The sequence below is a fragment of the Solea solea genome, chromosome 5, assembly GCF_958295425.1.
Source record: "Solea solea chromosome 5, fSolSol10.1, whole genome shotgun sequence".
Classification (NCBI taxonomy): Eukaryota; Metazoa; Chordata; class Actinopteri; order Pleuronectiformes; family Soleidae; genus Solea; species Solea solea.
Genome location: NC_081138.1, coordinates 19,125,433 through 19,139,834, shown reverse-complemented (window position 1 = coordinate 19,139,834; position 14,402 = coordinate 19,125,433). Strand labels below are relative to the sequence as shown.

The following is a 14,402-nucleotide window of genomic DNA, read 5'->3' as shown; positions in this document are numbered from 1 at the left end:
GTGCGTGTATGACTAGAAGTCACCTATGTGTTGTTTAATTACTGACAAATAAAAAGGATGTACCCTGAAGTATTCTGTACAATAAGTGCAGGATAATTAACAAACCATGACAAGCTTTAAATTTATTAATCGCAGGCACAAGAAAACAATGTCTACTAACCAGAAAACTGTTTATCGTCGCAGGGTTTTGATCAGAAAAACCTCACAATGTCATGGTGTCTTTTTCTCTGTCAGCAGAAAATATACAAATATAGATCCCAAAAATGAGAGAAATGCATTTACACAAGAAATAAGCTTCAAAATCTAACAGCAAGGAGAGAGGCTGTCATGAGCAGACAACCTGGTGCAGTTGGACGACATTGTCCGGTGGTCTTGATCCAGTGTTTTTTGTACCTGTGTGTAAACTTGTTCATAACTGATGACAGATAAAACAGCTTAACAACATTAGAAAAAAAAACCTCTACAATATGTTGGCTGCAATCCTTATCACAAATAATCAAAGACAATCATCAAAATCGAAATAAACTTGCAGATTATCACTTCGATAAATGTGAACATACACCGAGTTAAGGTCACTGGAGGAAACACATTCCCCGAAATTCCTGTCCGACAATAATCCCAGAGATTCCCAAGATTCCTGATGGAGCGGTGCCAGTGTATATCATCGATGTCATATCATAAACGTGTGTTCGGGCACACGTCCAACCTGGTCAAATATATAAACTGCAGCTGTGACGAACGCGATGATCATCAAAATGGCAAAGAAAAACCATTAAGGCATTCATGAAATGTCTGTACATCAAAGGAAGGGCGTACTTTCCTTTTAGTTCAATGATTCAAACAGCACCTACCTATTTTATTTACAGTCTGATGTCCTTAAATCAAGCAATGAGGTACATTAACAAGAAGCACAAAATGTGTGAAACTAAGAACGAGTTAATTAAATGTATTTCTCCAAAGAAAAGGGGAGGGGGGGAGAGTAAGAATGACTCTTTAGGAAGGTTGGGGGGGATCTCTAATGGCACAAGACATGTAGCAGCAGTCTACAACAACATCAATAAGAAGGTAGAATGGCACATTCAACTCTCTTTAAAAGAAAGAACAGCAGGAGAGACTGTATATGTAGCAGAGGAACCTCACACTGCAGCAAAACCCCACCAGAGGTTGACCTCTGACGTTTCCTCTCAGTTCTCAGTGTCCTGCAGTGAGACATTCACAGATTTGAACCAAAATGAAACAGGCACATTCTCCAAAGGTGATCAGCAAATGTTAACAGTGCCATACCTTAGGCAGACACACAGTCAAAGACCGGAAAACAATCCCAATGTTTGTCAAGGTAGAGCGAGAAATAGAAAGAACTGGTATAGGACTCCATTGGAGGCTGAAAAATAGAAGTCTTTGATTTAACGTCCTGTCAAAAAAGATTCCACAGCATAGATGTGAAATAAATCAGCAGTCCAGACATGTGCTGCATCTCAGTGTGCAGTCAGCAGTCCTGCAGAGGTACCACAGCGAAAAAGGAATCTTCTATCAATAAATATTCTGACACAAAGTCGCCTCTCTTCCCAAAAATTCCCTGAATATCCACACAGACTCATCACAAATTAAAAATCAGAACACACACACATACGTCCATTGAGGAAGAGCTGAGTAACTCGCTCCACTGGACTTTTTAAAAGCAGGTAAATTAAACATTCTGATGTTGAGGTTTGTTAAAAGCATCACTTGAGAAGATAAGTCCTGACACATAATGAACCAAAAGCTTTGGCCTGATTTACTGTCACTGTCCATGTTATTGGAATAATTTGACATTATTTAAAACAAAATTCTTGTCTCATAATAATCTCATATCATTAACCCTTATCTCGGTAAATTGCAGTGGGAATATCCTTATATGGAAATCCTGGGGGGGGTTTATAGGTCATATCCTCAGACTTTACAAAATGTGTTTTTCTGTGTTATATGTGTTGTTGAGTCAAAGTTAGGATTCATTTTATATCGCATTTTTAAAAAAAGTTTTTAGCAGTGATACTTGTGCAAAAGTCACAACATTTTCCTTTATTTTTGTTCATAAAAAGGAGCCAAGCGAACTTTGAAATGCGACATATTTCCAAATTTCACAAATTCAATCCGATTTTACTTGTACTTTTTGCTCAGGTGTGTTTATATAGTTGGTGAAAATGGAAAAAAAAAAACATTGTCTGTAGGTGGTGCTGAAAAAAAAGTATATAAGAGACTATATTTTAACATAGTAATGGGGAAAAGAAGCCTAAATGCTGGGGTTAAGAAGAACGCTAAAGCCGACAGCCAGTTTACAGTGACTCCTGATCCTGGTCCTCAGGACCCACTGTCCTGCATGTTTTCCAACACACCTGATTCTAATGGTCAGCTCGTTAACAAGCACTGGTAACGAGCCACTCATGTGAATCAGGTGTGTTGGGGCAGGGAAACATTCAAAACACGCAGGTCCCTGACGACCAGGATTAAGAAACACTGGATTAGCGTAACATATTAGCTGTCTCATAATATTGTCATACTATTAAAATAAATAAAAAAAATCTAAAGCCAACAGCCTTAGGTTACATATAGTTTAGATAAAGTTTACTCTTGGTATACTGCATTTACTTTTGGATAGTTGTGTTTTGGAGGTTATTTCAGTATTTTTCTTATTGTCAACAAATCCCAATAAAAAGATTGTCTCTTGAATTCCCCACATATGCACATAAACATAAACTGAATCCACTGGGTCCTAGTTGGTGGGGGTTGGTGCAGTCAGACAAGGTCCTGATACACGTAAAAATAACACACGAGGCTGGGATGCTGTCAGAACACGGACAAGACAAACTGAGACATACAGACGCTACATACTAAAAGGGAGGGAAGATGAAAAGACAGGTGTAAACAATTAAAGCTGGACTGGTAATCGAGGGAAATTAAGTAAAACACAGGGAAGACGTCTAAATAAAAAATAAAACAGGAAGTAAATGTGGTAAAAAACATAAGGAAACATGACAACTAAAAGCTGGTTTTGGAAGTTTTGGTCTTTTCATATTTTGCTGTTAGCAACTAAAACAACTATTTTAATCTTCTTTAAAGTGACAGCCGTCCATGACTGACAAGAAAAATGGGACTAAGATGGGAAAGAGGTGATGAGCTAGGCTTTTATGGTTCACACAGTATATAACGGCGTATAATGGCTCTGGGTTACGACAAAAGGCTGCTGTGGCAAACGTGCTGCTATTTTTATTGTTTTGGTACTGGGAGCCAGAACTAAGTGTGTTTCTCTGTAACAGGCTCACAGTAAGTCTATGTGTGGGTAGGTTAAGCAGGGAAGTGCACAATGAGATTTAGCAGAAGCACTGCCAATGTTGGGAAAAGGTGGCATGAGCTAATTTGTGTTTTGGGCTTTTGTTTGTTTCACTGAAGCTAAATGATAACCGTTCAAAAAGATAGAATAAACTCAGGCTGCAACAAACAAATCTTTTCATGAATTAATCGATTTTCACGATTAGACGTTTGGTCCATATAATGTCAGAGAATTTTGAAAAATATGGATTGGTGTTTCCCAAGCCTTGAAATGATGATGTTCTCAAATGTCTAATGGTTTCTTAGACATATATTCAGAAAATTATCACATTTACGTATTTAAAAAACAAACAAAAACACTCAAACTGATAAACTGGTTATCAAAATAGTTGACATTTAATTTAGTGATCAATCATAATGGATTAATGGTTTTAGCCCGAGAATTAACACGTGTTAACTGTATGATACTGGGTCTGATTCTGTACCTCCTACAACAGTCAGGCTAAGGTATGGGTCTCACCTTTCAAGGACACTTTAGCAGAACTGATATTATCGCCATCAGGTCTCAACAGAGTGATACAGTGAAGATTATCTTTCCAAAACTGTATCAGGATGACGTTGCCTCCCTCTCTGAGCCTCCACCCTCATCATTTAGGGTCCTGCTGAACGTGGAGAGTCTACTCTTTCCCTCCCTCCTCCTCCTCCTCTCATCCCTGTTCCTTCTGTCCCTGCTTGGCATTTGAACAGTAAAATGGCTGTTAGTGTCCTCTGCTTTCACAGGAGACAACAAGGGCCCAGTGGGTGAAGTCACCTCTGGACTCTGTGAATGAGACTGGGTTAATGGTGTCAAGGAGCTGCTGGAAAACACGGGAGGTGAGATAGGGGACAAGGGCCCAAGAGGGGAGTAACGTCTTAAGGAGACTCCTTGAAAGTTAACTGCAAGCTCCAGAACTAGTTTCTTAGATAGCCGTGGGTGGCAGAGGGGCATAGATGCTTCCTGTGGAGTGGGACGATGTTCACTGTGGGCTGATGAGTCACTGTGACCAGCAGTGGGAGGTTCCGACAGTGGAGTCCTGGCTTCTTCCTCGCAAACAGGCAAGAGGTCCTCGTCGTCTGGACTGTCCACTGATTGGGAGGAGAGAGGTGAGGCGGGGCTCTCTGGTGTGCATGGCTGCAGGCCCATGGTGGCTAAGCAGCTGGAGCCTGACATACCCACCATTACATCATCCTCGTCCCCCAGCTGATCCCTGGCCCTGACCGGAGGCCCCTGCTCCCCCACAGTGCGGTAGCTGTGGAGTCCCAGTATGATCTGTGTGGGTCCAGGGGAATCCAGCAAGGGGATGTGGCCCCTGGCTCTCCCTCTGCTACGAATCAGGCGACCCCATAGATGCCCGAGGTGACGTTGAAATGGGGAAGAGGAGGACGAGCGGCGCGTTGAATGACGTCTGATCTGTCTGCGCATCGCCACCCGCAGGTTCTGTAACATAGAGGCCTGCAGGAGGGAGAGGGCACACACAACGATAAGTCTGTTCCAGTGGTTGAGAACTTACAACAGATAAAGGACTTGACATATTTCTTAGAAATGTGCATCTGTGAAGCTTTTTTTAGTAAAAGTTGGGAACCTGACTTTTTAACGTTATTAACCCTTAAAACACAGAGGATTTAGGCTGTTTTTCCCCATTACTATGTTAAAACGTATACACAGAGGCTATAAGAATGTGCAATATAGAGTGTCTTATATCTTTTTTTTTTTCTTTTTTTTTTAATTTTCACACACCTGAACAAAAAGTACTCAAAACTTTTCAAAATTGGATTGAATTTGTTGGATTTGGCTTAATATCACATACACAAAAAACAGATATCAAACGGTTTTCAAAGCTTGATTGTTACATTTTCTGACAAACTTGAACATTTATCATAACAACAAAAAAAACTATATAAACATAAATAACTTATTACATTTCCAGGCAGATTTTTATGTCATGGCATGCCATTGTACAAAAAAGGGGCAATTTACCAAGGGTGCGCCTGCGGCATGGATTTGTACAGTGTGAGCACTCAGGGTTAAGGTATATTGAATTTGACTAGCCCTGTTCCCAAGCTGAATATTGAGGTGGTCAATTTCGATGCTTTTTCTTTGGACAGGCACTATATATTATACCTTTTACAAAGCTTACATCATTCACATGTTTGAATTTTAGGAGAGTCCCTTGATTAATAGCTGAAAGGTTCAGGGTAATAACATTTGTAATATTCTAAATATACATTATTATGCTTCTACCATTAATAAAAAAGATAAAATACTGTGTACTGTGTGTAGAACTAGGAAATGTTGGTTGCAAAGATACACATCAAATAATTTGTGTGTTATGCTCAGACAATGTGTGAATACTCTACCTGAGTAGGATTATATACTGGGAAATCCTCCACGGGAGGGATGAGACCCTGGGCGATCAGCTGACCATAGGAGGGAGGAGCCTCTCTCTGAACAAACTCTGCCTCCATGCGAGTCATCTGAGTCTCGAAAGCCCTAGAGAGAAGACGGGGAGGAGAGTGAGAGAGAAAAACAATCAGTTTGAAAGATGCAGTGATAGAATGAGACAGTTTATTTTTGACCTTTGAGACAAAACATTTCAAGTGTGTTGCCATGGTGACAGGTTAATTCCGACACCAAAGACCTTGACATACTAAATGTAATAATGTTCCTTTTTCTCGAGGTGGCAATAACAAGAACAAAGTTAGTTCTGGTCAGGACATTTCATACTTCACAAGAAACTCAAGGGCAGAACTCATAGGGAATGACAACATTTCTGCATTAACCACGCCCACTTCACATTCCTGGCCAATGACACAATAGCTGCTGGACACCACACAAGAAAAAGGTTCTGCCCAGATGATGTGTCAAGAACACGATGCAAGAACTCCCAAACAAAAGAATGACGTCATTCTTTTCTCGCAGCCCTCGCAGAGTACGGCCTTAAGTGTGACCCACCTGTACTCCCTGCTCCTGAGTGAGTGAAGTTTGAGAGCACAGCCGAGGGCAATGACGAGCAGCAGGCTGCAGACCAGACTGCCGATCAGGGCGGCAGTGATGACTTTCCTGGGAACTGCAGCCAGGCAGTCTCTTTCATCGCTCCCGTCTAAGCAGTCCTCCTGGCCATCGCACCGCCACGTCTCAAAGATACACAGGTTAGTCCCACAGTGGAAGTTTCCAGGTTGGCAGTCGTAGCAGTTCTTCTCATCCGACCCATCGGGGCACCTCTTCTGGTTGTTGCAGCGCTCCGAGGCTGGGTAGCACATGCCTGCACCTCCCTCACAGGGAAACTCCCCGTCGGGACATGTTGGGCAGGCTTCCTCGTCGCGGCCAGAGGGGCAATGCCAATAGCCATCGCAGCGCTGGCGTTCAGAGAAACAGCCCTGGTCACTGCCACAGGGGTGTTCACCGGGAAAGCAGTATCCTTTGACCTAAGAGGGAGGAGGAGATATACTGTATGTCACCATCTAGACACCAAGTGGATGACGACACACAAGTGTTTTCTCTGCGTCAATTTCTCTATCAACTAATCAGAAGTGTTGATTTCTTTAAGATAAATAGAAAAAACGAGGAGATTAAAACGTAGGGTGAGCTTAAAGATCCACTTTAAGATCATATGAAGGACAATGGACATGAATGAAAGATTTAAAAGGTCACGTAACATGAAGGGTAGAAATTAAGTATATATCCCATAACTGTTTTTTGCAGCCTTAGAATAAGCCTTTAAGGTGTTTTCCGGCAGCTAGTCTATTATCATTATTAATATCCCTTTAATACATATACTGTACATGACCTACTGCTTTAGCTGAAAATGCATAGTATTATATTATATACAGTATATATTATACTATTATCTTCAACTAGACCATTACCACATTCTTTGCACATCAATTCATTCACCACTGAGACACTTATTCCTTCCCTTGTTCTGTGTCTCTTACTTTTTTAGGGTCCGAGCCACAAATGGCAGGGGCCCCGGGACGGTTCCTAGTTTATTATTTCTATTTCTATGTGGCCCTCTCTGCACTCTCAATTGCCCCACGGGGATAAATAAAGATGGATGGATCGGAATCTATTATGTAAAGGTCACTGTAGTTCCCTGATTGTCTTAGGAAAGAGTGAGCGGAGAAGTCCTGTGTTTACATGTATTACAATGTGCCATTACCTAATTCTTACACACTGGACCTTTAAACCATATCTACCTGATATGTAGCATTGAAGCCATGTCCAGGGCTGTGAGGCTGGGCCATGTACAGCACACTCATCTGTCCGCGGCTCGACTCCAGCAGCACCATGCGTCTGTTGTTATGATGCGACAGCACCTGTAAAAGATGCTCCGCCTGCTGCAGCAAGCCGTCGTACACATGCAGCGAGTCTCTGGGCCCAAGCTGCAGGTCCAGCTGCAGCATGATGGGTTTGGGGTCCTGGGTGTCCAGCAGCCAGGAACATGTCAGCTCTGACGCAGTGCTGCGGTTAGGCCGGAAAAAATCTGGGGAAGCAAAGGAACCATAGAAGTTTCTCAGGTGTTTGCCACAGGCGGTGTCGGGGCAACCGAGCTCATCGGTTCCATCGGTGCAGTCCCGTGCTCCGTTGCAGCGCATGGCAGCCGGAAGACAGCGGGTGGACTGAGCCTCAGTGCAGGGCAGGGAGGCAAAAGGACAGAGGCCGAGATGAGCCTCAGTGGGAGGCGGGGAGCAGCTGCGTTCATCGGTGCCATCGCCACATTCATCCTGACCGTTGCACTTCCAAGAGCGAGGGAGACACTTCCCATTCCCACATAAGAATTCATCCGGTTGACAGCTGCTCTGACCGAGGTGACCTGCAGAGGATAACATTAACAGGTAGAATGTGTTTGCTTAGACAAATTAATTTTAGTGGTTCTTTATAAGATGCAGAGGATTTGGTGCAGAGACAAAATCAAAACAAAATAGAGAAGCCACACTTAATGCCCTAAAGCTACAACCTGTATTTGGTTTACACTTAACACTTATTTACCTTATTTACCTTATCTACTTTTACAGTTTTTATCGATAGAAATCCTCTTCATGCCCTGAGGTATTATTCAACATTTAATTTCAATCTTCACCAGCTCACAGTGGATACACGATATGAACATTCATCCTGTCAAAACAGTAGAGCCATGATTGTTTCTATGCACGACAACTAATATGGTTAAGATTTATCAATTAATGTAGAAATGTGAGAATTTGGCATAATAATTCAAACTCTGGTCACATTGTCATGCATTTCATTCATTTTCATTGACAATAACCATATTATTGCTAATGTTTCAGATTATTTACATTTTGTTCATCAGTACATAAAGGTCGTTTGACTTAATTCTGCATGTTTATCATTCAAACAGCACCTAAAAACACAACCTGCTAGGAGTCCATGAATCACTCCTACCCAAAGAGTTTTCAATAACTGAGGTTAAGGATTGGATTAAGGATGACTTCAGTATACGAGCTTGTCTGTCTTACCTCTGATGTAAGAGAGACGGAAACCCTGGGCTTGTCCAGAGCTGTTGGCCTTCGAGTGGAAGTAAAGCCACATGCGCCCCCTGGTGGAAATAATGGGCGGTGGTAGCATGGAGCCGCACAGCCTGAACTCCCCATTCCTCACAGGAGTCAGCAGCAGCCAGTCTCCCAAACAACCTCCCGTCTCCGCCAGGTCAAAGTTACGGAAGCTAAAGCAGAGCATTGATCATTTCAGGTGAATCATTCACAAACACATCATATGTCATGTGAGTGCAGCGTGTGTAAGAGTGATGATGCTTACCTGATGGTGATGACCTCTCCCTGTCCTCCCTGGATGTGCCAGCTGCAGTTGACTCCAGCAGGGTAGTTTAAAGGCCAGGAGGGGCTGTAGATGACGCCCCTGCGCTCGGTGTGGACCTCCACCTGCTCACTGCAGCCTGCTGGAAAACAAAGAGACGAGAGGAGAGAAGAATAAGCAAAGTAGCTTCATCTCTGCAGTCCTGCTTTTGTGCATGTTTATGCATCACAAACACAACACACAACTGAATTCTTTTTTTTTTTTTTTTAATATAGTGATCTGCCAAGTTTCATTATTCTGGTGGTTTTACAATATTGAGCAAAAATCAAAACAAGCAAGTGCAGCCTTCAAATGTTGTGCATAAATTGTCAGCAATAATAGATGTGTTTACTGTCATAGAGGAGCAAAACAAATTCACATTTTAGAGGCTGAAATAAGAAAACATGGTCAAACTGATTGATCGAAATCAAAAACATTTGGGATTAATGTCGCAGTCAGTTACAAATCAATTAATTGTCACAAACATAAATCTTTGAATAAAAATAAAAACAGCAGGGCTACTGTGGATATCTGGGAAACATTACACTAGAGAGCAAAGAGGAGGACTAATCTGCAGATGAACAAACATTACATCAGTTGTGCTTGTGAGTATTTCTGCCAGTAGGATGTGCTGAAGTTGATAAAGGAACAGGACACCTATGTACACTAATATTATTCTTAGACACCAATGCTACTCTCACTGAGAGAAACATTCTCTTTTATCCGTGGTGAGCAAAGAGTTGTGCGTGATCCATACTGCTGCTGCCAGAACCCTAACCAGGTCCCAAAAAGTCATTTAAAGGTGTGAGGACCAGCCAAAATGTCCTCACTCTTTACGGTTTATATGATTGTTGGTCCTCACAAATACAAGAACACACACACACATAATGGTTTGGTATTCTCTGTGTGGACACTCTTAGACATAATGCATTCTCCAGCCCCTTACCCAAACCATAACCATCATAAATAAGCGCCTAACCTTAACTTAAAACCTAACCAGGTCTTAACCCTCATAAAGCCCCGTTAAAGTTGCGTGGACAAGCCAATATGTCCTTGTTTTCCACACAGCCTACTTAAGACACGCACACACAGACTCACTTGTTTCTCTCTTTTGTCTCTACGATCGGGGTAAAAAACAAACAAACGATCCTGACAGAACAAATGAGCTTTTATGACGTCACATTGAAGCCAGATGAGATGCTGCAGCAGTCAAACCAGCAGCCAAAGAAACACCATGGCCTGCTGCCATAGCACCACTGCTCCAGGGAATAACACTGGCCCATCCGGGAATAAACACAGGCCTGTGGGGAGTGTATGCAAAACATCCTACCGCTTTATAAAGTGTGAACACAATGGAAAGGAAACACATGCGAGAGACAGATGCACGACTAGCATAGAACGTGCTCCGTGATGATGACCTCACACCAGGACACAGCAGCAGCAGCAGCAGCAGCAACAGCCGCCGCAGGAGCATCTGCTCCATTCTGCTGAGTGTGTTTGTCTCAAGCCTTCCTTCATGAATCAGTGTAGTCAACAGAATGAAATGCAGGGTGATGGACGAGGAGGACGTTTTAGTGATGGATATTCCATCCACGACCGGCACTGGACCACGTAGTGAAGTGCATCCGCACAGTGTTGGATTTCGGTGCAGCAACTCTGAACATTTGATTACACGATGGTTCGTTTGAGGGTTTCTCACCACTGGAGGTTCATTACAACTGCTGCGATTAGCAATAACTTACAATGACCAGCCATCATCTACCACTTTATCCTCCACATGAGGGTCTGAGGGCTGTGTCAATCTCAGCTGACACAAAGCGATAGGCGGGGTACACCCTGGACAGTTCGCCAGTCCATCACAGGGCCACATATAGAGACAAACAGCCATCCACTTTCACACTCATGGTCAATTTAGAGTGTCCAATTTGCCTAATTTTGGACTGTGGAAGGAAAACACACACACACACACACACACACACACACACACACACACACACACACACACACACACACACACACACACACACACACACACACACACACACACACACACACACACACACACACACACACACACACACACACACACACACACACACACACACACACACACACACACACACACACACACACACACACACACACACACACACACACACACACACACACACACACACACACACACACACACACACACGGAGAACATGCAAACTCCATGCAGAAAAGGCCCTACAATGACCTTACAATAGACCATAGAAGTTATCATGTTGTAATAAGTGAGGGTTTAGGTTGAGCTGCTGCATTCTATTTCTGTCAAACCTGTCCACAAATTCAAATCATTTAAACTTTTGAAAAAAAAACAACACAAACACTACTGCACCCGTTCCTCTAAACACCAGTCTCAACAGAACATGAAGCACTAAGACATACATTCTTTTGAGGACATGCTACAATATTAGCATTTAACTCAAATTCAAAATAGTATGTTAAATGAACAAACAATGCATTTTTTTAAGCAATATTTAATCAGCATATTGTTTTAGGGAAAGTGCTCAGGGAGTAGATACTTTCACAGACATCCTCTTTCCTATTTCTATGTTCTTTCTTTAATGCCTCACCCTGTTACACACATACTAAACACAACATAATAATATCTCTGTCTGCTATGCAGTGAATTAGAGGCCTAAATGAACACAAACGTCAAAAACTCAAGCCAAAAACCATGACATTGTAAATGTATAAATGTAGGTATTTTCACCACACCAGGTTAACTGGTTACCTTTATTACATTTCTCATTTATTTTGCTATGTTACAAGCTGATGTCTTGCATTTTTATACTTAGTGTTTTTTTTTTAACACATTTAATCCCCTGAAGCTCTGAAAGTGTGCCTGTAATGAAATACAGAGATTATGGCTTTGGTATGATAAATGTCAGGTTTTCTGCTTCCTCAGCTGGAAATATAAGTCTGAAACTCAATGTAGCATTCTGTGTGTGTGTGTGTGTGTGTGTGTGTGTGTGTCTTTGTGAGGACAAAAAAAAGGGACATTTTGTTTTAAAGGGCATTTTGGGGGTTAAGACCTGGTTTTACGGTTAGGGTTAGAATTGGGTTTAGGTCAGGATAAAGATTAGGGTTAGGGTTAGGCACTTAGGTGTGATGGTTAGGTTAGAGGTATATTATGTCCTTGAGTGTCCTCCCTTTGAATGAAGCACAAAAAAGTGTGTGAGGGAGCCAGAGAAAGACTTTGATGTTGCAAAAGCACAATACTGTAGGTGCCGGGTCAAACAAGTATGAACATGTGTTCACTATGTGTGTTACATGGAGTATGTGAACGCAGCTTGTGTTTTCCCCCCTTGTTTTCTCCTCCAGTGCATATAAATGACTTACTCAAAGGCAATGAAAACAAAGACCTTTCTTTTTTTTTACTCTAAAGCCATTTTACACCAACTCAAACATACAGCTAGTGTGTGTGTGTGTGTGTGTAGAGTATTAAACAAGTAACTGTTTTAAGCCACAGATTCACAGAGAGAGGAAAAAACGTTTATAAATGTCATCACAGATTGAATTAATCCACAGAATAATTCAGTTTAAAACAGGGCAGAGACACACAACACACTGCGATAAAACATTTGAACCAGTTACCTATTTAATTGTTGTGGCTGATTAGAGTGTCAAACTGTTGACACAATGCAATGTCTCATACTCACACACACCTTTAAAATCTGCAACACTTTGATATTAAGGACATGAGGGGGAGGAGGGGGAGGAGGGGTGAGATTGACTAGCTGCAGAGAAGCAGTGATGTAATGCTGATAGCAGCATCACATTTGTGAGAGAGCATCCATGTTTCCACACAGAGCCTGATCATTTACCCACCACAGATCAATACCTCGGCAGATTCCTGCACAGTGAAACCCTCATCCCCACACTCACAATGAAAACACGAGTGTCTCAATAACACTTTATGGAAGACAACAAAAGAAAAGGGGGGGGTGAACCTCAGCTGTAACAGGGGAGACTCAGGTATTGAAACACACACACACACATTCGAAACAATAACATGTAGTGACTCTGCAGCTTCATCACCTGTGTGAACGCACGCGCGCGCGCGCAAACACACACACAAACCGTCCACAGAAGAGTGGATGTGGATTCATTGTTTTTGCTCTGATTTCCCCCCCCCACTCACCTGCACAGAGCGGAGAGCAGCGGAACCACAGCAGTCCCAGCAGCAGCAGCAGCAGCAACACCGTCAGTCCCATGGTCCGCCGCTGGGGACGTGTGCTCTAATCTCGGCCACAGTCTCCACCGTTTGCTCGACATGTGTCTCCTCCTCAGTGTGTGTCTTCCTCATCGCACAAACACCGAGCACACGCCGACTGACCGTCATCGTCGTGGGAAATCCATTGTGGCCTCCGCAGCCTCCACCATAACACCAGACTTAAGTTAGCTAAAATGGCGACCCGCAGGATTTCCTGTGTCTGTGTCTTCAAAATAAAAGCCGACCAAAACCGTTACAGCAGGGGTGTCAAACGCAAGTGACCTGTGGGGCCAATGAGCGTCTAGTCTGGTCAGGAGGGGGCCGGTCTATAAAAAGAAAGTGGGGGAAAATAACTGTCATTATTACACAATATTCAATCATGGTAAAGCAATAAAGATATTCATGATGATGTATCACAGATTTTCAAAGTAAAAGTGCTTGTTTTGATATGGAATGACGAATACTTCTCTGAAACTCACTTCATGACAGCCCATGGACAGGAGGAAAGGAAGTGGGCTAGTAACCAGAGGGTCGCTGCTGGTTACAAGGGCTAGGTGCCACTGAGCTGCCCACAGCTTCTGTGCCTGGCCTGTGTGTGTTTACTAGTGGTGTGTTAAAAGGATGAGTTACATGCAGAGGTCCAATTCCCTATCACTAATAGGTGTGTGTGCAAAAATAACTAATTTGAATTCATTGTCTGTAATGTGTGTTTTTGCTTAATCTATTTATTTTATTGTGTTGCGATAACTGTAATAACTGGAGACAATAATACTTATATGCACCTGGGAGTAATGTGTGTACCTCACTTAGGAGCAGCCCTGCCCTTGACCTGTTGTGGGATTTGAGCCACCCTCTGGTTACAAGTCCAGTTCCCTTTCACTTGGCCATGGGCTGCCTTTATAAATATTGGTCATGGTGAATTTGACCTCTGAATTGAAACCATCCTCTTTACACACACCAGAACCAAAGTAGCACTGTCTTTAT

The 14,402-nt window shown here is 42.6% G+C and overlaps 1 protein-coding gene across 2 annotated transcripts; it reads right to left on the bottom strand.

Moving 5' to 3' along the window:
- Window positions 1-107: 107 nt before the first annotated feature.
- Window positions 108-13,617, bottom strand: lrp3 (low density lipoprotein receptor-related protein 3). Of its 2 annotated transcripts, none has more exons than XM_058628834.1 (7): window positions 13,347-13,617; window positions 9,122-9,260; window positions 8,824-9,029; window positions 7,543-8,159; window positions 6,299-6,771; window positions 5,704-5,836; window positions 108-4,798 (listed from the first exon to the last, which is right to left on the bottom strand). In XM_058628834.1, the coding sequence occupies exons 1-7, from the start codon at window positions 13,417-13,419 to the stop codon at window positions 3,914-3,916; spliced, it is 2,526 nt and encodes an 841-aa protein (XP_058484817.1). In that variant the 5' UTR covers window positions 13,420-13,617; the 3' UTR covers window positions 108-3,913. The 2 variants fall into 2 exon arrangements, with proteins under 2 accessions (XP_058484817.1, XP_058484818.1); XM_058628835.1 differs by having other exon boundaries at window positions 9,122-9,257.
- Window positions 13,618-14,402: the final 785 nt, after the last annotated feature.